At 46.3% G+C, this 25,329-nt stretch overlaps 2 protein-coding genes across 10 annotated transcripts in view; one reads left to right on the top strand and one right to left on the bottom strand.

The window, feature by feature from the left end:
* Positions 1-5,804: 5,804 nt before the first annotated feature.
* ADM (adrenomedullin) lies at positions 5,805-8,175 on the bottom strand. 2 transcript variants are annotated; one of them, XM_033862527.2, is made up of 4 exons: positions 7,956-8,175; positions 7,401-7,519; positions 7,099-7,248; positions 5,805-6,889 (listed from the first exon to the last, which is right to left on the bottom strand). In XM_033862527.2, exons 2-4 carry the CDS (start codon positions 7,496-7,498, stop codon positions 6,574-6,576), a joined length of 564 nt encoding a protein of 187 aa, XP_033718418.1. In that variant the 5' UTR covers positions 7,499-7,519; positions 7,956-8,175; the 3' UTR covers positions 5,805-6,573. The 2 variants fall into 2 exon arrangements, with proteins under 2 accessions (XP_033718418.1, XP_004320994.1); XM_004320946.4 differs by having other exon boundaries at positions 5,805-6,892; positions 7,956-8,129.
* Positions 8,176-17,406: 9,231 nt separating this feature from the next.
* The window catches only part of SBF2 (SET binding factor 2), a 465,909-nt gene continuing 457,986 nt past the window's right edge, over positions 17,407-25,329 (top strand). For 4 of the 8 annotated variants that reach the window (XM_073808603.1, XM_019948148.3, XM_033862524.2 and 1 more), the window contains exon 1: positions 17,408-17,615. In XM_073808603.1, the coding sequence (XP_073664704.1) occupies positions 17,561-17,615 (55 nt within the window). In that variant the 5' untranslated portion in view covers positions 17,408-17,560. Of the gene's footprint in view, positions 17,616-25,329 lie in introns of all 8 variants that reach the window. The other 4 variants (XM_019948149.3, XM_073808605.1, XM_033862525.2 and 1 more) reach the window with 2 other exon arrangements.

Below are 25,329 nucleotides of genomic sequence, written 5' to 3'. Positions count from 1 at the left end.
ACCCTCTAGGTCCATCCATGTTGTTGCAAAAGGCAAGATTTCGTTCTTATTTATGGCTGAATAATATTCCACTGTATATATATTCCATTGTTTATACAATGGAATATTGTGGTGGGGTATATATATATATATAAAATCTTACATCTTCCTTACCCATTCAACTGTATGGATACTTAGATTTCTTCCATAGCTTGGCTATTGTAAATAATGCTGCAATGAACATAGGGGTGCATATGTCTTTCCAAATTAGTGCTTTTGTTTTCTTCAAATAAATACCCAGGAGTGGAATTGTTGAATTGTCTGGTAGCTCCATTTTAATGTTTTTGAGGAACCTCCATACTGTTTTCCACAGTGGCTGTACCAATTTACATTCCCACCAACAGTGAAAAGGATTCCCTTTTCTCTACATCCTCTCCAACACTTATTTCTTGTCTTTTTGATGATAGCCATTCTGACCTATGTGAGGTGATATCTCATTGTGGTTTTGATTTTCATTTCCCTGATGATGAGTGCTGTTGGGTATCTTTTCAATGCGCTTAGTGGCCATCTTTGGAAATGATATCTTCTTTGGAAAAATACCTGTTCAGGTCCTCTGCTATTTTTTTAATTAGACTGTTTTTTTGATATTGAGTTGTATGAGTTCTTCATATATTTTGGATATTAACCCTTTATCAGATGTATAATTTGCAAATATCTTCTCCCACTCAGTAGGCTGCCTTTTTGTTATGTTGATAGTTTCCTTTGCTGTCCAAAAGCTTTTTAGTTTGATGTGGTCCCATTTGTTTATTTTTGCTTTTGCTGCCCTTGCCTGAGGAGACAGATCCAAAAAAAATTTTGCTAAGATCAACATCAAAGAACACCCTGCCTATGTTTTCTTCTAGAAGTTTTATGGTTTCAGAGCTTACATGTAAGTCTTTAATACATTTTGAGTTTATTTTTGCATGTGGAGTGAGAAAATGGTCTCAGTAATTTTACTTCTAAGAATTTATCTTTAAAACAATTCATAAAATTACCCTAAGATGAATACACAAGGATGTTTATTCAGGAAGTTTTCATGGCAAAAATGCAGGGGGTGGGGAGAAGTTTAATGTCCAATAACAGAGGAATGGTTAAACAAATTAGGATAATTTCATATGATGAAATATCATGCAGGTAATAAAAATGATATTGTACAGATTTATTTACTGACATGGAAAGATGCCACGAATATACTGATGAGTAAAAAAAAAAAAAAAAAAAAAAAAATCAGATTGCAGACCAACCTGATCCCACTTTTTAAAATTTGTGTGGCCCATTAGGGAAAGTCCAAATGACCAGTAAATAAATAAAATTCAGTAGTAATCAGTAATGGAAGTTAAAACAATAGTGCCATATTAGTTTATACCCTTTAGGATGGCAAACATGAATCCATACAGGGGTCGGCAAGGACACAGGGAGGTGGGGAACTCTCACGCACTGCTGGTGGGAATACACACTGGTACAGGCATTCTGGAGACTAATCTCACAGAACTTAGCATTGTCCGTAGAAGCTTTTGGATGCCATTTCTGGATATATAACCTCAAGAAATTCTCATTCAGATCCACAAGAGAACATGAAACAGGATGTTCATCTATACATTATTCGTGGCAAACAGGTGCTGGAGGCAAACCAAGAGTCCCTCATTAAGAGACAAGAGAAGTTAAATGTGGTAGATGCGTTATTACGCCATAATGTGCAGCTATGAGAAGAAACAATCTACTTGGATAATTATTTTTTTAAGTGTTTAGTGAGAAAAGTAGGAAATTTTTTAACACAATATATTTGTATGTTAAAAACACATAGTCACAAAACAACAAAACAGATTTTACAGGATTATATACATATAATAAGTACAGATATCAAACAGGTTAAAGACACTTCCTATGGAGGAGATGGGAAGGGGAATGGGAATTAAAGGAGAAAAAATAAAGTAATTAAAACAAGAGAGAAGGCTTGCACAGACCAATAATAACAACTTAAACTGAGAAGTATGCTTCATTCAGCTCTCTGCAGTTGAGTTCAATTTTTTAAAGTGCGTATGTATAATATGTAAAAATGTCTAAAAAGGTAAACTCAAAAATAATGGTAGTTATCTCTCTGGGAGTGGTATAAAAGGAAAATCTTTTCTTTTTTTCTACACTGGATAAATATTGTATAATAAGTAAAATGCATTTCTTAAGTCTCAAAAACTCATCTTAACACTCAGAACTACCTTCCTGCTTTTGGATAAAGTACAATAACCTACTAAATTCAGCTGCCTGTGTGGTCACAGTCATTTTATTATTTTACCAGAATTCAAAATAACTCTGGAACAAGACCAGTGGGACCACCAGATAGCTATCTAGCCTCACCCTTCTTCCCATGCCAATGAAGACCAAGCCTCCAATCCGGCTTTGGCAGAAACCTCTGTGGAACCCAGGATAACAAGGCCCTCGGCGTCCCCACTGGGGAAAGGAGGGGCAGCGCTCATAACTCTGTCAGCTCACTCAGCCTCTGAAAAGACGGCTTGGACAGCAGTTGCCAAAGACAAAGGTTCCACCTAAGGGTGGAAACTCTATTTGCAGCTTTGTAGACACAGGTGTCCTTCCAGGCGACTCAAGACCTGCAGTGTGGGACTGGGTTTGGCCAGGAATAGCTCAGAAGGCCTTCCTCTCAGAAGCCAGCTTTTGAGGCCTTCAGGTATATGTTCTAACTGTATTTGGCAACAAAAACCAAAGAGGTCAGCGGCTTAGCTCAGGGCGAAAAAACGACTATTTCTGATTATAATCCCCACTTCAAACCAGGTCAAAGAATTAAAAAACTCACTTCATTTATTTATTTTGCACTCACTAAGCATACTGCTGAAGCAGTTCTGGTTTCCAGTCCTACCAGTCTCATGTAAATCCTTCAGAACCACAGGTGTAAATCACCTACCCAAGCCATCCTCATAGTAGAGGACATCTGGGGACATCTGGCTTGAGAACCCAAATGTTAAAATTATTCCACCTTACTCTCTGTGTCTTCATAGCATCAAAATAGCCTGTGGCACTTGAGTGCAAATCCAGACTCCAGGCCTGATTACTCACTGTGTGACCTTGGCTAAGTTACTTTATGTCTCTGAGGTTCAATTTCTTTATCCACAGACAGAACAGAGATAATAACACCTACTCCACAAGGCTGCTGTAAGAATTAAATGAGCTAAGGTATATAAAGTGGCTAGGAGAATGTCTAATACAAAGAAGGTGCTAAGAAAAAGAAGCCGTTTCCATTCCTCGCCATCACTCCCTTCCACCCTTAGCTGTTCAGCTAAGGTGTGGGCATTTCAAGAAATTGCTTGGTACATTGTGTTTGATTACAAATGGATGGTACCATTCCCACAGCCAGCAACAGTAGCTAAAGATAAAAGCTGCGACTACTCCTCAGCCGTCGACAGGTCGGATCAGCCACAAATGACTCACCACTGTTGATAAATGATGTGTTCTTGGCATCAAGAGACCTTATCCTGACAGGCTTTGACACCTTATGAAAAAGAAACCAGAAGGAAGGTTGAATGGCTCACAGAGAAGGTCCTCAGGGTTTGATGGTGACCTTCAGTCAATTCTGAACTTGTACCAGACTGGTGTTAGGAGGGTCTCCTGTGTCTTCAGACATGTCTCCAAATCACAGATTTTTTAGTTGGGAAGGACTCCAGCTGAGCAGCTGCCTCTTCATCTCAGAGCTGAACCATCTCCTTCACTTGCCTTAGATTCCCTGAAGGGAGTCATAAGACTCCCTGGGCAGAAGGCAAATGCCTGTTCCCTGCTCGGAATAGCCCTAAGCTAGTGCCCAACCTGCCTTTGGCAGCTTTGTCTGCTGGTTGAAACTCTGCCAGGGTGAGGTTTGGCTGAAGGGCTCTGTGGCTATTGGACAAACCTTGGCTCAAGGAAAAGGGTGAGTATTTAATCCCAAGCCACTGTCTGCAAGGATGAAGTGTTTGCAGCTCTCCGGTTTTTGTAGCCCCTTCAGACCACCCAGAACCACTCACGGGCATGGGAATTCCCAAACTTGATTTTTTAGTCACTCTTTCATTCTTACATCCCCTGTACCTTGTGCAGTGCCTGTGGCACAGAGCTCCCGATAAGTGAATATTTACTAGAAGGACCTTAAGAAAAGCACGGTCTTTTGCTACTTTTGTAACCCCTTGAATTCTGATGAACCTCACTAAATTGTTAAGATCAACTAGGACAATGAACTGTATAAAGATTGACACTGTCAATAGCCAGGTGCTCAAAACTGAGGCCTCAGATGGTCTTAAGGAAATTCCATGTACTAGGATCTACTTTCTTTGAAACTGAAACTGCTTCAGGAGCAGGTTGTCTCTGGACTCCAGACCTATGACCCCTTTCAGTGTCATGGAGGCTTTTTCTGGAAGGAACTATTCTAGGCCCTCAGAAGGGACCTTGTGGAATGCAATTGATCCAAAAGTCCCAGGAGAAGGCAGGCTGCCCTGGAAACATTTCCATTATTCAAACTCACCCTCAGATTTTCTTCACCAAGAAGGTTTCTAAGATCACCTAGAAGCACCAACATTTCAGTCATGCTTTGAAGTGTAAAGGCCAGGGAGTCTTTCTGGAAAGGACAAGCAGTAGAACTCCATCCTGGGTCTTCAGGATATTGGTTGAGACAAATAGGGTAGAGACATCAATAGCAGGGTGCCTTCCCTTATCTTCTTCTTCTGTCCTAACTGTTTCCACGTCCCCTGCCCTTCTAGTCACTCACTGGGGCTTAGTGTCTGGCTTCTATCACCAGAACTGGGGGTCAACGGTCTAAGATGATAAGGTACAAATTTAAGCAAAGGGGAGGAAGGAAGAAAGAAGGGAGAGAAAGGAAGGCTGGAGAGAAGTGGAGAAAAAAATGAAAACGTCTTGGGAAGGAGGAAGGAAGAGGAGAGCGGCAAGGGGAGGCGGAACAATGAAGGTCTCAGGCCGTCGCAGGCGCACGGTTCCGGCGGCACGTCCGTCCAGCCCGCCTCCCGTCAGCAGCTGCACGCTGCGCCCCGTGTGGGCGCTGAGTCACGGTCCCAGAACAGGGAGCCGCCGTGCAGGTCTAGGGGGGGCCGGCCCTGGTTGGCATCTGCAAACTGTTTTTTTCTTTCCTCTTTCATTAAGGCTGTGTGCTGACTCCCACGTAGGAGGACTTATTAAACCGCACGTACTGCCTGAAGGCTCTCTGGCGCGTCGGAGGCGGCCGGCTGGGGGCGCCGCAGTATCGCTTATGAGCCAGCACACTCGCTGGGGCACTGGGCCGGGAGAGGACTGGGGTCACTGGCCCGGCTGCGGATTTCCCGGAGGAGCTCGCACTTTTTGCTGGAGTCGCTTCTAACTTTAGCCCCGCTGCAGTAGGGGGACACTCCTCAGCTGGAAGACCTCGGAGACCACCCCAACTCTCCGAGGTGCGCTTATTGCGCACGGTTCCGTGAGCAACTCCATAAAATCTGGGACTCTGTTGCGTAATCGGGAGAGTCCAGGCTCGCCTCCCCACTAAGGGTTCACCCTACCCCAACCGGCCCGGCCGCCACACGAGGCTGTGACCTGGAGCATCTCCTCGAAGCCCGGACCCGCACGCGAGACACGCTCTCCGCACGTCCCACCAGAGAGCGTTACTCCGACAGCTCAGCCAGCGCGGAGAGCAGCCAGCACGCGCCAGCGCAGCCGTCCTACCTTCCCACGCCAGGCGGCTGGACCCCAAGGCTCCTGGACCCCAGGGCTCCCGAGCGGACCAAGACTGGGGACACCCTCCCTCCCAAGACTCGTGACCCGAGAATGAATCAGCATTGAGACAGTTTATTGGTTTGCTACTTCGCATATCACCCATTTTATGTAAATAGATTATACAGACATGGTGTTTTCTTCTTCCACAAGAGGCAACCAGTCTCTCTTTCACGCATACACGCTCACATTCCACGCAGCACACAACGTTACACCTCTCTGAGACATTCACGTATTAAAATAGAGGGGAGGGGAACAATATAATTGCTTTAAAATGCCCTTAATACAATATATAACGTACAAAAATATCTCTATATTTGAAGTTACAAAAAAAATCTTGACACAACAAACTTAAATATTGATAATTACCTCTGTATATACAACACACATTGCACTTTTCCTCTCTAGGTTTTGGAAAGTTCAAGTAATAGTGAGGCTTGCGCCCCGATGGGGTGACACCCCGTCAGAAATCAGTTTGTGGGCGGGCACGGCAGTGGCTCAGACCCTTGCCCCTGGGGGTCTCAGCATTTATTTCGCAGTTTCTCCTCTCCATGAGCCTGGCAGAGGACACTCCTTTGGATTCCTCTGCACCCCCCTCCCCACCCGGGGCACCCGGGCCGAATTAGGGTGAAGAGAACACTGCCTCCGAGGTGGACGGGGTCCTGCAAAGCCAGGGCTCGCCGCCGGACGGTACCTCCCGGACTCTCGGTCTCTCAGGGCTGTCTCAGCCCGGGTCCCATAGGCTGAGAGGCTCGGCTAGGGGAAGTCCTCCGTCCCGGGAGGCGCCGGCGGGATGCATGTGCGACTGTTCGCTGCTGCCACAGGCGCCTAAATCCTAAGGAGGGTGGCGAACACTTGATGAGCCCGGGAGGCCGGGGCCCCGCGCGCCTGTGGCTCCTGGGAAGACAGAGTCCGTCCCAGGCCGGCCTCGGGGAGGGAGCGTCGGCGCCGGCGGCCGTAGCCCTGGGGGCTGATCTTGCTCCTGGGGGCGACGCCGTCCTTGTCCTTGTCCGTGAACTGGTAGATCTGGTGCGCCAGTTTCTGCACCGTGCACGTCCCGAAGCGACAGCCAAAGCTCCGCAGGCTCTGGAAGTTGTTCATACTCTGGCGGTAGCGCTTGACTCGGATGCGGGCGGCGTCCGGACTGCTGGAGAAGGGAAGGAAGGCCACATGAGACCCCCATCAAGCAGGTCTTTGGCCCCAGCCAGCGGGAACGGAGCCATTCTAAGACCAGAGGGAGCTGCTAACTGCTACCTCCATCTGAACTGCCATACAGCCCCGATGATCCCCCGGGCCAGGGCAACGGAGGAGAGCTCCCCTTGCCCACCCCGCGACGGCGCCCCGCATAGTTACCTTGCCTGGGGGCTGCGAGAGGCGCCCTTCACATCCTGCGGCCGAACGAGAGTCTGGGCAGGCCCTGCCTTCACATCGGCGAGCCCGGTGGGGTAGCTGCTGGACTCGCGAAGTTCTCTTTTTCCACGACTTAGAGCCCACTTATTCCATCTAAACAACACAAATAGACTCGATTCGCAATCGTCCAGGCGAGGTCTTGGCCCATCCCTGCTCCTGTTCACTTCTAACCCCTCGGGGACCAATGGTTAGTTTCCCTTGTCTTGCAGGTACCAGAACTGGGGCAGGCGCTGCCTGCGACTCACTTCTTTCGGAACTCTGCCGCCACGTCGAGCCGTGCGGTGTCCGCGCCTAGGAAGGCGAGCGAGCCCAGATACATGAGGGCGACGGGAACCAGCTTCATCCCAGCGTCGATGCGTAGACCCTGGGGAAGGAGAAAGAGGAGCCGAGCGTGAGCGCCCGGGTCTGCCCCACCGCCGGGCGGGGCACGGAGGCGGGCGGGGGGCCCCGGAGTGGGCAAGCTCAACCCGCGCTCTGCCGGACTCAGACGCTTATCTCCCCGGGGCGCAGAGAGGCGCCAGCGGCATTTGCACCCGCCAGGGGGGTGACAGGCCCCGCAGGGGAGGCCACTGACCCGCGCCAGGCTCCCAGAGGTTCCCCGCTCAATTTCTCGGATTGGCTGACGGAGCAGAGGGGACTGGGTCTCTGGAGTTCCAGCTGTGTCCACGAGCTGGGCCCGGGATGTGGGACGCACCCGGCAGAGGACCCTCCAAAGTGGATTGTACCCCTCACCCAGCGCTCCTAGTCTCCGGCCTGGGCAAGCCTCCCCACCTTTAACCCGCCCGGCCCGCGGTGCTTACCTGCTTGAGGGGGTGATCTGCCGAGATCTTTGGAGGATTAAGTCTGAGACGTCGCTCTGGCAGTGGCAAAACCCAGACGTCCAAGCTGCGGTGAGAAACCAGAGATGGCAAGGTTCGACCCGTTCCGCCTAATGTCACCAAGAAACCACTGAGTGGCCGGCTCTCGTTCCTCCGCTTTATAAGAGCGCAGGGGGCGGGGCGTAGGCTGCCCTGGCGCCCTCCCTTTCCTCCCTTGGGCGCGCGCTCTGCAATCGGGAGCGCGCATTGCTTGCCTGCGGGTGTGGGGTTTGGAGGTGATGTGGGGGGTCCCTCATGCCTAGAGGGCTCAGAGATGAGCTCCAGGAGATTGGTGCAGGAACTGCCTCAGCCCTGACTCACTGGGCACAGAGTTCAGACCTTCAGCCCGGACGAAGCAGAGCCGGTACAACCTCTTGGGGGTCCTTACCTAGGACTTATGCAGCCCAGAGTGTAACGTCTTCTGGCACACAACTGCGAGAGCCAGCGCGGGGTATCACGCGGATGACCCGAACTCCAGACCTCTGGAGCTGTGGCCTCGAGTGGACCGCGCCCCGTGCCGGCTCGGCGCCTGACCTGGCCGCGACCCCAGACTTCAGCGGAGCCTCAGGGGCAGAGCACAGAGCACAGCTGAGAGGAGGGGGGCTAGCCGAGACTCCGGGGTTCTGAGGATGGGCTAGTAAGATTTCGCAATAGGGGCAAGGCTCGGAAAGGCTGATGTGAGAATTGGGATTTAGAAGGGGGGACTTACCTGAAGTTTCAGAATTTGCATGCCTATTTGGAAATAAAGGAATAACCAAAATTAGGACGAAGAATACAGTTTCATTTTTTTTCCCCTTTTAATCCAAGTATGCCTTATAAGGTTACAACCTGAGAGTTTGCCTGGCTGCCCTCGGAGCCTTCATTCACCCCTGGTAAACGTGAGGATACTGCCAGGGAAGCACACTAATGCTTCACTTATGTTAATCCCTTTACAAAGCATGGCCACATTCTGATCTCCTTTGATCTTCACACCTACCCTTGAGTTAGACAAGGAAGGTAACATCAGCTTTCTACCTGGTGAAATGAGAAAACTAAAGTTCAGAGGGGTAAGCATTTGCCCAAAGTCACACCAAAGGTGGTAAACAGTAGTGTCCCAGCTCGGCCCCGCAAGCATGCACGGCCGACTGGACTGGGGTGCCGCGTGGATTTTTCTAGGCTAGTACCATCATCTTGTCAAGGGAGAGAGGAGAGTCCTAGCCCCCGCCCAAGGATTTATGCCTTTTCATGATGAATCACCCCCAAGCACGTTTGTCACCGTTTATGCTCTTCCATCACTGCTTCTTGACTTCACTTTCTTACTTAACTTCGGGAGGCCAAACTAGGGAGGGAACTTAGCCCCGCGGGGCTCCCTACTTCTTGCAGGAGGGCCTCTGGTATCCTATCACCCACTTCCCTGGATGCAGGTCCTGAAGCCGAGGGCCTAGACTGAGAGGCGGAGGGCGCGCGGGACCACTGGAACTCTGTGGTGCAGCTTCTCCTCTCACCCTACGGCAATTCTCTTTGTGAACCTGGGCAAGTTACACACCCCACCCTCTGGTTTCCCCATTTAAAACTTGCTCCCAGCGGATCTCTAAGCTTCCTACCTGCTCTGCCACACTGGTTCTGAGACCCAGTGCACAGGACCTTGCCTGCCCTGGGCCGCGCACTGCTGGCTCAGCCGCCTTTTCACTCCCAGGACTGACCGGTGGACATTGCACCTGGGAAGGAATGGCCGCGCCGAAGTTATTTATTCTGAGGACTCTTCTCCGAGGGAGTCACCTGAGCGGACCCGAGTTCCAGCTGAGGGTGGGGGACAGATTCCTGGCTCGGGCTCGGGGTTGGGCTGGGAACGCCGAGGGTCGGAGGAGTGCAGCGCAGCGCACTGGCTGGGTTCGGGCCGCCTGTCTGGCTTCAGGGCAGTTGCCGCAGTAGACCGGATCTGGCGGCTAGTCTGCCCGCACCGCAGACAGCAGGTATTACTGAGTGCCTGCTCTGTTTCCAGGAGCCTCCCCAGCCTAACTATTCTGTTTTGCTCGCTCGTCTCCCATTTCTCAATGCTTCCTTTCAGTTCGTCCCCTACGAGTCACGCTCTTCGCAGCGACCCTGTCCAGGACCGGCTGTCTGTCAGTCTTGTCTGAGGATGCGACCTACTCGTCGCCAGCTTCCAGCTGGGTCCGCGCCAAGACAGGTTTTTACTTTCATTTCCCCGGCTTGCGCCTCTGGCTGCCGGGGAGGTCAAGGACAGCTGGGCGCCGGCCCACAGCCAGGGAAGGTCCCGTGGTCTGGACTCGTTCCTTCCAGTTCCCACCAGCCCTGGGGGGTTTGGTCTGCAGAGGACTCTTCAGCTGTACCTCGTGGCCTCCCGGCTGTGGCCTTTAGGAGAGCCCTGGTTCCAGGAGAAAGGGAGGGTGGAGGGGATGGGGGAAGGGACCGGGGACGGAGCTCTTGGTGCAGACTTCGCTTTGAGCTGCTGGAGGCTTCAAAAAGCAAACCCAAGCCAGAAGTGGAGACTCCGCCGGGCTCCAGTGCCTACGCCAGCAGCATAGCGGCAGTGCCGGGGATTCCCACCTGAGAGCCTTGGCACAATGATATCAGCCCAGGTGTGCCTTATAGCTCTGGCACGTAGAGGTCTGACGTTTGAAAACTCCGTCAATTCTTTAAGCCCTGTGTTGGCAGCTCAGGGTTTTGCTAGAGCACCCGTATCTTCGAAAGCGTGTGTGTGTGTGTGTGTGTGTGTGTGTGTGTGTGTGTGTGTGTGTGTGTGTTTGCTTGGGTCGGCGACAAGGGCCGGAAGGTTCCCCAAAGTGTCATGGAGTATAAGTCGAAAAAAAGATATAAAGTTTTCCAAATGTTGGCATCTATTTTTTTCCCTTGGAACCTGAGGTTCGTTTACTTTAACAAAGGGGGAAAAATCATTAGAATGCATTCACGGTTAAACGTCGGACATAGAAGGAAACAACTTAAGGACGTCTGCTTCTGGCGATTTGTAAACGTGGAGTTTCATCCATTCAAGTTGCAGCGATTGTAGATTCACACAGAGTACAAGGAAGGAAGGAAGGAAGTGAAGGAAGAAACATCTTTAAAATCTCACTGGCAAGACAAGTGAAAGAAGCAGAAGAAAAGAAATTTTGGTTAATGAAGATCCACTTCTTTTGTGCCCAAGAATTTTCAAAAAATAACCCCCCAAAGCACTGTAATAATTGTGCGAATTCTGACATCATATATACAGACATACAAATATGCTGAAGCCTTGTTGTATAATGGTGTCTCAACTTCTTCACATTCCAACTGAATTATTTTTAGGCCCTAAATCCAAGCCTTATTCTTAGTAATGTAAGGAGTTTTAAAAAATTTTTGGTGGTGGTTTCTCAGTTAACACTGTGGACACAATCCCTAAAGCCAGTGTGACCACACTCAGGTCATGAAGAAAAGAAATGAGAAACAATAAATAATATTAAAAAGAATAACTAAACTTGAATAGCTAAGTGCATTGCATAATTATCTCTGATGCCTCTTTTTTCAAACAGGAAATTTTACAATGCATTTATTGTTCATATAGTTCAAAATGCCTCGGCTAAGCTGAGGGCTTGTTTACCAAGTCCATTTGAAAACAAGTTTCAAGAAGCATCCGGGAGTCATAACACCAAGTGGTTTAGAGAAAGGAGCCAATCAGCTACTCAGATTTAGTCACAGGAAAAAGTAAAGCAGGATACAAAGCTCAGGGCACTTTTTTTTTTTTTTTGAATCCCTGACTTCTCTAAACTAATAAGATATAGATCCTTTCCAGAGAAATGCACATGTACATAAACCAATTTAAGTATAAAATAAGCATACGATTTCAGGAGATTGACCAAGTAAAGAATGCTGGCACAGAGTAAAAAGCACTGTTTCTATAGCATTAATTTCTGTCTTGGAGTGGTAGAGGCAGGGAGGGCAGTTAACCTCTCTCTTTCTAGGGCATAGAATTTTCCAGAGCATCAGCACAAAGAAAAGTCAAGCTTTTGCTGCCTCATTTCTGTGCTCTTGCACAAAACATATGGACAGAAATAATCAGTCCTTGAATGTGATAAAGAAGACAAACCTCCCTGAAGCTTAGGGAATATAAGTTGCTATAGGACAGATGAAAGAGAACACAGAGAAGATGGTTAACATATAGAAGCTTCTTATACTAACAGCTATAACAGAATGAGGTGAAATGACTTAAAGAGAAATTTACTACTGATGGCACAATGAATGGCATTAATAAATGGAGTATAAAAGAGATGATTTGGGGCTTCCCTGGTGGCGCAGTGGTTGAGTCTGCCTGCGGATGCGGGGGACACGGGTTCATGCCCCGGGCCGGGAGGATCCCACATGCCGCGGAGCGTGTGGGCCCGTGAGCCATGGCCGCTGAGCCTGCGCGTCCAGAGCCTGTGCTCCGCAACAGGAGAGGCCGCAACAGTGAGAGGCCCACGTACGGGGTGGGGGGGGGGGGAAGAGATGATTCGATCATTTAGAGTTATCCCTAGCCAATGAGAATGGTGTTAACGAAAGCAACCATCATGCTACCTGCCTCCAGGTGGGGATACTGTATTATCAGATTAGAACTGTAGGAATGAGGCAATTCTAATGTATGGGCCTACATGAGTTGAATGTTCATTCATTCCTTCAACAAACATTTACCAAGTATGTATTATATGCCTAACTCTGTGTTAAATGCTGGGCATACAATAATCAACAACGTAAGCATCATTCTTGCCCTCAATGAGCTTACAGCATGGTAGGGTAGCCAAATATAAACAAATCCTCATAGGAATAAATACATGATTACAAACTGTGGTAAGTGTTCTGAAGGAAAAGCAAGATTAGGGGGACCTAATGTTCCAAATATAAGGAAGAGCATAGACAAATGCTTAGAGATGAGAAAGAGCTTGGAACACTAGGGAAGAAAAAAGAAGGCCAGTGTGATTGAAATGTATTGAGTGAGGGAGAAGAGAAGCATGAAATGAGATTAAGGAGGTCATCAAGGTTAGAGTAAATAGGACCCTTTGAGATATGATGAAGATTTTGCACTTTATTCATAGCAATTTGGGAAGCTTGACAGGTTTGAAGACTGGAGAGACATGATCTGATACACATTTATTTAAAAGATCATTGTGGCCATTGAATGTGATGACTGGATTAGGGAGGAGCAAGAAGGGGAGCAGTGAAGTGGTGGTGCCCTGGAGCAGCGGTCCCCAACCCCCGGGCCATGGATCAGTACCTGTCCGTGGCCTGTTAGGAACCCGGCCACACAGCAGGAGGTGAGCAGCATGCAAGCGACAGAACCTTCATCTGTATTTACAGCCACTCCCCATCTCTTGCTTTATTGCCTGAGCTCCACCTCCTGTCAGCATTATCTTGAGTTGTATAATTATTTCATTATATATTACAGCATAATAATAATACTAGAAATAAAGTGCACAATAAATATAATGCGCTTGACTCATCCCAAAACCATCCCCCCACCCTCGTCCATGGAAAAATTCTCTTCCACAAAGCCGGTCCCTGGTGCCAAAAGGGTTGGGGACCACTGCCCTGGAGAGATTGGAGAGGGCCTAGTCCCACCATAATCTCAATTAATCCACCACACACACACACACACACACACACACACACACACACACACTCCACTCTAAACTTCACCAACAGAGCTGGCTTCATGGACGTGCACCCTGTTCGGTCACACAGGACCCCACACTTTGTTTAATGCTCTGCTTGTTGCTGTTTTGAAATTCTTAATAATTTTTGAACAGAGAGGACCCTTTATTTTCATTTTGCTTTGGCCTCTGCACATAACATAGCCAGTCCCACTCACCAGATAGACATGCAATCTAAGTAAAAACAGTCTGCAACCTCTCACAGCACCTATCTATACTGCTAGTGTCAGGGATAGTTTACGTGAGTGTCAGGATTCAATTATTCATATAATCACACATGTGAAAGCATCTGTAGGACAATTTCTATTAGCCATCTCTGAAGCCTCCTTCCCGCACCCCAAACAGACACCCAAGGTAGAAACAGTATGTTTCCTATACAGATTTACTTTGAAGACAGGGTTCATAATCCACTTACTGTCCTGAAATTTTACCTACAGGGAAAGTCTGGGATCACCATTGAAGCAGGGAAACCAGTTAGGAAGCTCTTGCAATAGTCAAGGTGGAAGGTGATAGTGGCTCAGACTAGTGAGGTGGCAGTGAGGGGGGGAGAGAAGCTTACATATTTGGGAAGTAGGATCAATAGAACTGAGTGAGGAATGTGGGGCTGAGAGAGAGGCAGGTGTCAAGGGTAGCAATCATTCAGTTTCTTACTTGGGCAACCGAGTGGATGGAGATGTGGCAATGGATAAGGGAATTTTCTACCACAGCTGCTTAGTCTCCTTTGTTACTTGTTGGTAGAGATTGTTTGAAGAGGCCCCAGCCCTGCCTGCAGATGTTTGGTCAAGTCGAACTCTCATATTGCCTCTTTGAACTGTAGTGGCTAACCACAGGAAGCACTTGAAATGACTGTACAGATCAACCACTTACTCCACGACAGCCAAATGTAGGAGCAGCAGGTTGATAATTCTTGCTGACTAGTAATCAGCTCCTTTTTGACGTCTAAAGCACAAAGGAAAGGCATCTGCTATGTACACACCATCATTGTGTTGCATAGTCTTCCTCCCTCCCTGCCACCCTTCAGTAAAACCAATCTGAGTTTGCTTTACCCCTCACTCTTTGGTGAGAGGTGATGGTGGTTATCTCAGGGGATGGTCTGGCCTTCAGCCAACCTCAGTAATCAGGCTGCCTTGTCAGGGCTTATCAGTTTCAGCTGACTGGCAGCTGTTGGCTGAGAAGCAAAGCACAGTTCCAGTGTATGCTAAATATGTTCACATGTGTATTCAAATACATGATGCCTTTATATACATATACCTGGGGTATGTCAAAATCCCTATGCTACAAAACACCCATTTGCAAATGGTCTGGCAGCCTACCTATGACCTAACAGGTGAAACATGTCTAAATGCAAACAGCACTTGATTCGAGGCTTGAAAACAGCTAATCTTTGATTTAAAAAAAAAAAATTAAACCAACACTTGTGAATGAAATAAAAGCACATTTTAAAAGTAAAATGTGACATCCTACGTCATGTCATGTATAAAACTCAACTCAAAATGGGTCAATGGCCTAAAACAAGAGTAAACTATGAAACTCTTAGAGGAAAACATGATGCTGAGAAGTGATCTTGGATTTGGCAATGGATTGCAATGGAAGCCAGGCAATATGACACCAAAGCACAGGAAACAAAAGAAAAAAATAGATAAATTTGACTTCATATGGTATAATACATACAATGGAATATTATTCAGCAATGAAAAAGAATGAAGTACTGATACATGCTACAACATGGATGAACCTCGAAAACATTATACTAAATGAAAGAACCCAGACACAAAAGGTCACATATTGTATGATTGTATTTATATCAAATATCCATACTAGGTAAATCCATAGAGACAGAAAGCAAATTTGTAGTTGTCAGAGGCTGGGGGAGGGGAAAATGGGAGTGACTGCTTTACGGGTGTGGGCTTTTCTTTTGGGTGATGAAAATATTTCGGAACAAGATAGACGGGGTAGTTGCACAACATTGTGAATGTACTAAATACCACTGAATTGTACACTTTAAAATGGTTCATTTTATGATGTGTACATTTCACCTTAAAAAAAGTGAAATGGGGAAGGAACATGATAGCTGCCTTAAAAATCAGAAAGGCTATCATACAAAGATAGATTTTATTTTTTCTGGGTATTTCCATGGAGCAAAACTGGGGGAAGTTACAGAAAAACTCTAACATAACAAGGAAGAACTTTCTAACAATAGGGTTGTTAAACAGTGGAATGGGCTAGTTCCCAAGGAAGTTAAATTAGGCTTTTACTAAAAGTGATCAAGTTGGATGATGAGCTTTCAGGGAATTTATAGAGAGGATTCTTACTTGAGGTGTGACTGAAGCATTTTAGGTTTAATTGTTTTCAAGATCAATCTGTTATCTTCCCTCCACCTCTGCAACTAGGCTGATTCAGTTTGACCATGTGCAATTTGCAAATGAACTCCTTGAGTTACAGTATTCCTTCCTGGCAGTTTCAGTTCTAGAGCAGCCCAACCCTCCCAATCTCTGGGTGAAAAAAGCACCACACAGAAAGAGGAAATGATCAATGAGAGTAAACTTCCAGTAGCTGAGACACCAAATCTCTGAACTCACAGTTCAGAGTTCGAGCAGCTTCCTGCTGGTAGTTGGGGGAAATTGTATGCATTCACTCATTAAACATACTCGTTAAGCACTTAAGACACTTTGCTAAGAGCTCTTATATGTAAATGAAGGGTTAAATCATCAATTGATAATGAGTAGTGACAAGCAACCAGGAAGATAATCATATTTGCAAATCATGGAGATTCCCACAACTTCAGTCTACCACTTGTAATATATCCTGCTACTAAAACTTCAGGAGATGCTAACAGAGGACAAAGCAAGCTCATCTGGATGGATGCCTCACTTGCCAAATTCGGAACGATCAATAAGAGCTGCAGTAAAAGGAAAGCGATCTAGATAATTCCTAGATTGGATGATGAAATCCACTAATTCATTTTAATTGCATTGTTTGAACAGGGAACTTGGAAGTTCCCGCTCCTGCTGCAAGAGCCCTGGGACCGCTGCAAGGGGCGAAACCCTAGGCGAGAAGGGCTCCCTTGGGAGAGACAAGCCTCCTCCCTCGGATTCTGTTGTTCCGGGCAGTTCAGGAGGATCCCGGGGATGCCGCGTTCTTCGGAGGAATCCAGCCTCCCCAGGCGCTCCGGGGGAAGCCCAGGCCAACCGCCCCCAGCCCACCCAGCACTAAAGCACGAGGCGCCTCTGAGGATTGAGCAAAACCCTCTTCCTCCTCCGCCTACTCGGTGGCATGTTCCTAAAATTCCCATCTGCACAACATAAACAGGAAACGTGCAGCAAAAGCCCTGGCGGTGCAAATTCCATGCTTCCAGTCGAGGGCGGGAGAATCTCGTCTTGGGAGGGGGAGGGGGAGGGGAAGCAGCAAACTTTCCAGGGGACCCCTCAGCCATCCCTGTCTCTTCTTCCCAGACCCAGAAAGAAAGAGTGGAGAAAGCGGAAGGAAAGACACCCTGCTTTAGGAAAAATAGGGGAGTGGGAGGTGGGCCGCGGAGGAGCAGCCAGGCCTCAAAGTGAACCACCCCAAGCAGCTGCGGTGGCGGCGTGTGGTGGCAATACGCCCGGCAGCCCACTCCCCAAACCAGCTGTCCTAGCGGCGCCAAGAGGGTGGGGGTGGGCTCTCCGCCGGGGGGTCAGGTCAACCAGCCAGCGCGGGTGGGGGCGGGGGAGGAGCGGACGCTAAGCGCGGCGCAGGCGCAGAGCGCTCCTCGGTTGTCAAACATGGCTGAAGTGCCGCCGCTGCCGCTACTGCTGCTGCAGGGAAAATGCTGAGCCCTCCCGGAGCGGGTGGGCGGCGGCGGCGAAGGCGGCAACGGGCACCTGCTTCCCCGGCGCGGCGGCGGCGGCGGCCATGGCCCGGCTGGCCGACTACTTCATCGTAGTAGGCTACGACCACGAGAAGCCAGGTAAGGGTGTGGGACGGGCGCCGCCCCCGGGCCTCCCCGCCCCCGCCCCCCGGCTGCCGTCCAGTGGGCTCCTCGGGGCCGGGCGTCGCGGCCTGGAGGCGGGGAGGGCCGGGCTGGGCCCCGGCTGAGCGGCGCTCGGCGTCCGGCCTTCTTGGCCCCGCTGAGCCTCGCGGTGGGCGTGAGGGACCGGCACGAGGGGAGGGGGAGGAGGAGATCGCGTCCTCCGGGCCCGGGGCGGCCCAGCTGGGGCGAGTCTGGGTGCCGCGACCCTCGCTCTGGAGGGGGCTGGGTACCAGGGGCAGCGCCCCGGTGCCGGCGGGATTGGGCCAGGACCGCAGGGCTGGTAGGGCGGGAGCCAACTGTGCTAAGTTCCTCGGGGATAAACTTCTGCCCAGCATCCTGAGTGAGTAGCGAGTGACGCAGGGGGCTGTCCTCTCCGAAAGGAAGTGCTGAGAGTCCTGTGCTCCCTCACCCCTGAGCTGGTGGGGGCCTGTCTGGTCACCGCGCCAGTGGACGCGTGGTACCGGGGAAGGGGAAAGGATCCTTAAACTTCTAAACATTTCTAGGAAATGCTCCTCGTTCTTTCAGAACAAATGTGACGGTTATTTCAGAATGAGTCTGAACACTATTTTTTTTGTTGTTAACATCTTTATTGGAGTATAATTGCTTTACAGTGTTGTGATAGTTTCTGCTGTACAACAGAGTGAATCAGCTATACGTATACATATATCCCCATATCCCCTCCCTCTTGAGCCTCCCTCCCACCCTCCCTATCCCACCCCTCTAGGTGGTCACAAAGCCCCGAGCTGATCTCCCTGTGCTACGCAGCAGCTTCCAACTAGCTATAGCTGTTTTACATTTGGTAGTGTATGTTTGTTAATGCTACTCTCTCACTTCGTCCCAACTCCGCCCCCCTCCAAGTCGTGAACACTGTCTTTTTAGGTAAGGACCGTTAGCAGACCTCTGAAGGTGATCTTGTTTCACTTTAATGTGTGTTTTAATTCTTTTCATTTGTCACAAAATTTTCCTCATAAGGAACAATCTGGCAAATGCATTGCATTTTAATTTAATTGAGGGATTTCCACAACTGAAGAGAATTCAGGGTTTATGCCCGTTTATTTTTGTATTTGTATTCTTTTGTATTACTGTATAGCTACACATAATGTAATAACTTGAGCTGGGGAAGCACATCTATTTCAGGGTAATTCTGGTCGCACATTTGCAAGGAATTTTCGATCTCAGCTAGACAGTCCCTTCATTTTTCAGAGGAGATGCTGAGATTGTGTTTTGCTGATGGTTACAGCCATTTGTAGCATCAGAATACCATTGTTCTACCCACTATTGGTCTACTGCCCCTTTCACTATTCCTCTCCTGATAAGTTCCTTTAGCGGGGACCTTTTATATTCTTTAGTCCTTCATCACTCTTGACCTGACTGAGGTTAACAAAAGAAGGGCTTGGGCTATATTTAAAGTATTTTCTGGCTCCAAAATTTTATTTGTTATTTCCTAGTAATTTTGCATAATCTGTCTCTTTCTTATTACCAAGATTAACAATATGGAGAATCACAGTTTGTTTTTAACATTATTTCATTTTTAGCGACATTGGGGTTTTTCCCCCCTCACCTTTTAAAAAAATTTGAAACAATCACAAACTTGCAGAAAACTTGGAAGTATGGTACAAAGAACTCTTTACTCCCTGAACCATTTGAGAGGAAGCTGCTGACCTGATGTCCTCCCTTATCACCCCAGAATGCTTTAGTGTGTATTTTCTACAAACAAGGTTATTTCCCTACATAATCACAGTATAATCATCAAAATCAGGAAATTAACACTGGCATAGTACTCCATCTAGTTCTCACGTTTTGTTGATTATGCCATTAATCTCTTTACTGGCAAAAGGATCCGGTTCAGAATTATGTATTGCATTTATTTGTCACAGGCCCATCTCATCAGAGGTGAGGCAAGCTCTTGGATGGCTTTTGAGCTCAGCTGAGGAATCTTACTGATACTCAGGTGTTTGCTGCTTGCGTACTTATTCTCGATGGCGATGAATTTCGTTTTCATTTACTTTCAATACATTTTTGGCCATGTGCTGCATGACTTCTTCAATCTGAAACAATTCCTTCATCTTTTGATTTTCATAACCTTGACCCTAATGAAGATTATAGGGTCGTTATTTTGTAGAATACCTCTCATTTGGGATTATCTGTTCTCTTATGATTAGATACATACAGGTTATGTATTTGGGCAGGAATATCACAGAAGTGGTGCTCATTGCATCCTATCTGGTGTACAATTTCAGTTTGTCCTATTATTGGTGATTTTCACTTTGATTCCTTGATTACTTTGATTATAAGCAATGTCTGCTAGGGTTCTTCACTCTAAAGTTAATATTTAATAGTTAATTAATAAATGGTTTTTGTGAGGACTTCTTTGGAACTATGTGTCTTGTTCCTCATCAGACTTGTATTCCTTTATGCATTTATATCTATGGATACATGGTTTTCTGTTTTTTTGCTGAGTAATATTGTTACTGTTTATTTAGTTGTTCAAATTATTCCTCTTTTGGCCAACGAGAGCCCATTCAAGCTGGCTTCCGTGTCTTTATGACGTGTCCCCACCATTCTTTGAGTATGTCTTTACTTTTTGGTATAAGAAGATGTTCTGGGCTTATCTTGTACTGTCCCTCCTTTAGTCCTGGAATCAGCCATTTCTCTGGGGAGACCTGGATCCTTTTAATGGAGAATGGTATTTAGAAGCTAAGATCTCAGTGCTGTGTGTTTATTGCTGTTGTATTGTTACTGCTCTCAGGCTTTCTTAATGGACCGAGCCGGGGAATATATGTATGTGTACACACACACATATTTATGTCTATGTTTATTTGTTTATCCATATATATTGAAAACCGTGAGTTCCCACCAGTACCACTGATTTCACTTCAACACTCCAGGGTCCAGTCTAGTTTTTTCCTTTTTTATATTTGTAATATTCTTATCTGACAGTGAGAAATCTGGCTTCCGTTATCCTTAATATATTTACTTCTTTGTTCAGTCTCCCTGTATTTAACCAATCTTTCATCTTTGCTACCACCCTCTCCTCTCCTGGATGCCTTCCTCTCTCTGCTGGGCTCAGATTCTTCATTCTTTCTCTCCCAGCCCCCTGTCCCTGTCAGGACCTAACAGCCCATACCAGGATGCCCCAATACAGGGACACCCTTTTCAACCTGCCCTGGCTTCGGCTCCCCATGTCAGCTTCCCCACTGTTTGTGGATATACTTCTCACTCCCCTTAGGTTCTGCTTCCATGTGGAGCACGACGTCGTCCTCATTCCGTGCTCACCCAGTGCCCCATGCCAGGTTGCCCCTCTGCTTTGACAGCCTCCTTGCAGTGCTTGGACTCTGACTAAACTCATTTGGCCGTTCCTCCCCACATAGAGTACCTCCTTGGTTCACTTGGGCTCTGACAACCCTCACCCCACCCCAGGGCTATAATGACCACTCTCTATCCCACAGTAGGGAAAGGGAAGATTATTTTTTTAAGTACCATAATCCAGAAGCTTTTATAAATTGTAGAATCTTGATAGTGAGATTTATTCTTTCTTTTTTTAACTTGGGATAATTTTTCTTTCTTTTTTTTTTTACATCTTTATTGGAGTATAATTGCTTTACAATGGTGTGTTAGTTTCTGCTTTATAACAAAGTGAATCAGTTATACATATGTTCCCATATCTCTTCCCTCTTGTGTCTCCCTTCCTCCCTCCCACCCTCCCTAGGATAATTTTTCTTTAGTCATGTTTGTTGAAGTATAATTTACATGCAATAAAATTCACCTTTTTAACTAAACAGTTCAATGAGTTTTGACGGATGTACACATAAGTGTAGCCACTACCGCAATCAAGATATAGATAGAGAACACTTCTCTCCTAAAAGCTCTTCTGTGCCCCTTTGCAGTCAATTCCCTCCCTAGCCTCTGGCAATCGCTGATCTATTTTCTGTCCTTGCGTTTTTGTCTTTTCTAGAATGTCTTCTAAATGGAATTGTATAGTTTTTTATGTCTGGCTTTTTTCACTTAGAAAAATATGTTTGAGACTTATCCATCTTGTATGTATTGTCAGTTCCTTTTTATTGCTGAATATAATACAATTTGTTTATCCGTTCACCAGTTGGTGGACTTTTGAGTTTCTGGTTTTGGGCTATTATGAACAAAGTTATTCTAAACATTTGCAGACAGATCTTTGGCTGTTCATATGGTTTCATTTCTCTTGGGTAGATACTTAGGAGAAGAATTGCTGGGTCATATGATCAGTGTCTGTTTAACTTTATGTGAAACCACCAAACTGTGTTCCAAACTGGCCATGCCATTTTGCATACTTACCAGCAATGTAAGAGAGTTCCAGTTAGTCTTTTAAATTTTATTTATATTATTAAAAAAAATTTAACCATTCTAGTGGACATGTAGTGGTATCTTATTGTGGTTTCAATTTGAATTTTCCTGGTGGCTAATGATGTTGAGCACCTTCTCATGTGCCTATTGCATTGGAATATTTTTGTAAAGAGGCTGAGCAAATTTTTACCCTTTTTTATTGGATTGTTGTTTGGCTTCTTTTTAAAATTTATATATAGTTGATTTACAATGTGTTAGTTTCTGCTATACAGCAAAGTGATTCAGTTACACATATATACTTTTTTTTTTTTTTTTTTTTTTGTGTACGCGGGCCTCTCACTGTTGTGGCCTCTCCCGGTGCGGAGCACAGGCTCTGGACGCGCAGGCTCAGCCGCTCCGCGGCTTGTGGGATCTTCCCGGACCGGGGCACGAACCTGTGTCCCCTGCATCAGCAGGTGGACTCTCAACCACTGTGCCACCAGGGAAGCCCTATACTTTCTTTTTTTATATTCTTTTTCATTATGGTTTATCTCCCTGTGCTATACAGTAGGACCTTGTTGTTTATCCATTCTATATGTAATAGTTTGCATTTGTTGGCTTCTTATTATTGAATTTTTAAGTTCTAGATACAAGTTTTTTTTTTTAACATCTTTATTGGGGTATAATTGCTTTACAATGGTGTGTTAGTTTCTGCTTTATAACAAAGTGAATCAGTTATACATATACATATGTTCCCATATCTCTTCCCTCTTGCGTCTCCCTCCCTCCCACCCTCCCTATCCCACCCCTCTAGGTGGTCACAAAGCACCGAGCTGATCTCCCTGTGCTATGCGGCTGCTTCCCACTAGCTATCTATCTTACGTTTGGTAGTGTATGTATGTCTATGCCACTCTCTCGCTTTGTCACAGCTTACCCTTCCCCCTCCCCATATCCTCAAGTCCATTCTCTAGTAGGTCTGTGTCTTTATTCCTCTCTTACCCCTTGAGATACAAGTCTTTATCAGGTGTTTTGCAAATACTTTCTTCCAATCTGTGGCTTCCCCTTTCATTTTCTTAACAATAGCTTTTGAAAAGTAGGCGTTTTAATTTGAATCACTTTTTAGGCATTAGAATAGTTTTGTGTATCTTGAGTTGTATCCTTTGAATAGTCCTTTTTATGTAAAGCTCTCTGTAAAAATTTACTGGGAGAGGGCTTCCCTGGTGGCGCAGTTGTTAAGAGTCCGCCTGCCAGTGCAGGGGACACAGGTTCGAGCCCTGGTCTGGGAATATCCCACATGCCGCAGAGCAACTAAGCCCACGCGCCAAAACTACTGAGCTTGTGCTCTAGAGCCCGTGAGCCACGACTACGGAAGTCTGCGCGCCTAGAGCCCATGCTCTGCAGCAAGAGAAGCCACCACAATGAGAAGCCCGTGCACTGCAACAAAGAGTAGCCCTTGCTCGCCGCAGCTAGAGGAAGCCTGGGCGCAGCAATGAAGACCCCATACAGCCAAAAATAAATATATAAATAAATTTAAAAAAAAACTTTAATTAAAAAAAAAACTTACTGGGAGAAAATCCACCAAATCTATGTACTTGTTTGAATTGTAAGTAAAGGATAAACCTAATTGAGTCTGCAAACCTTTTTTATAAAGCTTTCTTCAGGAGTTAGTATGATTTTGTTACCTACATCTCTCTAAAAGCTAATCATACTATGATAATATGATACTGAAATGTTCTGTGTTTAATTCCAGAATGTTCCTGGAATTATTTGTTCAACATACTAAGCTATTTTTGTTCCTAAAGTATCTTTTCAATTAATAATACATTTTAGTTGATTTTTTTCATATTTCTATTTTAAAGTTGAGTTGAAAGAAAAAAACCTTGTCTTTTGAAAAATTACTTTTACAAACTGGAAAAAATAGTTAATACATGCTATTTGAATTATATGCAAAGAAGAGTGCTTGACACATAGTAGATGTTTAATAAAGATGTATTGAATGAATACCCAGTTGCTGCACATATGGAAAATACAAAAAACTATAAGGAAGGTGAGGGATGGGTGTAGTTATGAAAGGGTAACAGGAGGGATTTTGTGGTAGTAGAACTGTTTTGTATCTTGACTGGGTGATGGATACATAAGCCTACATATGAACTGCATAGAACTAAATACACACAAACACAAATGAGTACACAAATGAGTAAAACTGGGGGAATCTGAACAAGAAAGTACATTGTATTAATGTCAATATCCTAGTGTTGATATTGTTCTATAATTTTGTAACATGTTATCATTGAGGGAAACTGGGTACAGAGAAATGGGATTTCTGTATTCTTTCTTTCTGTAAATAATTAATTAATTAATTTTATTTTTGGCTGCGGGTCTTCGTTGCTGCATGCGGACTTTCCCTAGTTGTGGCAAGCAGGGGCTCCTCTTCATTGTGGCGTGCGGGCTTCTCATTGTGGTGGCTTCTCTTGTTGCGGAGCACCGGCTCTAGGCGTGCGGGCTTCTGTAGTTGTGGCTCGCAGGCTCTAGAGTGCAGGCTCAGTAGTTGTGGCACACGGGCTTAGTTGCTCCGTGGCATGTGGGATCGTCTCGGACCAGGGCTTGAACCTGTGTCCCCTGCATTGGCAGGCGGGTTCTTAACCACTGCGCCACCAGGGAAGCCCTGTATTATTTCTTATAGTTGTCTTAAAATAAAAGTTTAATTTAAAAAAAGCTATAAGGAAGATAAAAAGACACCCAGAGTAGCCTTTTTTTCCCCTTAACATCGATGACATAGGAAAAGGTTATTCTATTAAATTCCAGAAAAACATAATCTTCAGTGGCAAAATTATTACATCTTGTGGGTATATTAATAATGGGTATTATAATGGGTATAATAATGACTTCATTTACTTTATTATTGGATATTTAACTTGTTTCCAATTTTGTGCTCTTCTGAATACTACAGTAAGTCCCCTGCATATGAACGAATTCTGTTCTGAGAGCACGTTCATAAGTCCAATTTGTTTGTAAGTCAAACAAAGTTAGCCTAGGTACCCAACTAACACAATTGGCTATATAATACTGTACTGTAATAGGTTTATAATACTTTTCACACAAATAATACATAAAAAACAAACACAAAAAATAAAACTTTTTTTTTTTTTTTGCGGTACGCAGGCCTCTCACTGTTGTGGCCTCTCCCATTGCAGAGCACAGGCTACAGACGCGCAGGCTCAGCGGCCATGGCTCATGGGCCCAGCCGCTCCGCGGCACGTGGGATCTTCCCGGGCCGGGGCACGAACCCGTGTCCCCTGCATCGGCAGGTGGACTCTCAACCACTGTGCCACCAGGGAAGCCCATAAAACAT

Source organism: Tursiops truncatus, chromosome 8 (assembly GCF_011762595.2).
Source record: "Tursiops truncatus isolate mTurTru1 chromosome 8, mTurTru1.mat.Y, whole genome shotgun sequence".
Classification (NCBI taxonomy): Eukaryota; Metazoa; Chordata; class Mammalia; order Artiodactyla; family Delphinidae; genus Tursiops; species Tursiops truncatus.
The sequence above is the reverse complement of the archived record's forward strand: the minus strand, read 5'-3'. Positions and strand labels throughout refer to the sequence as shown.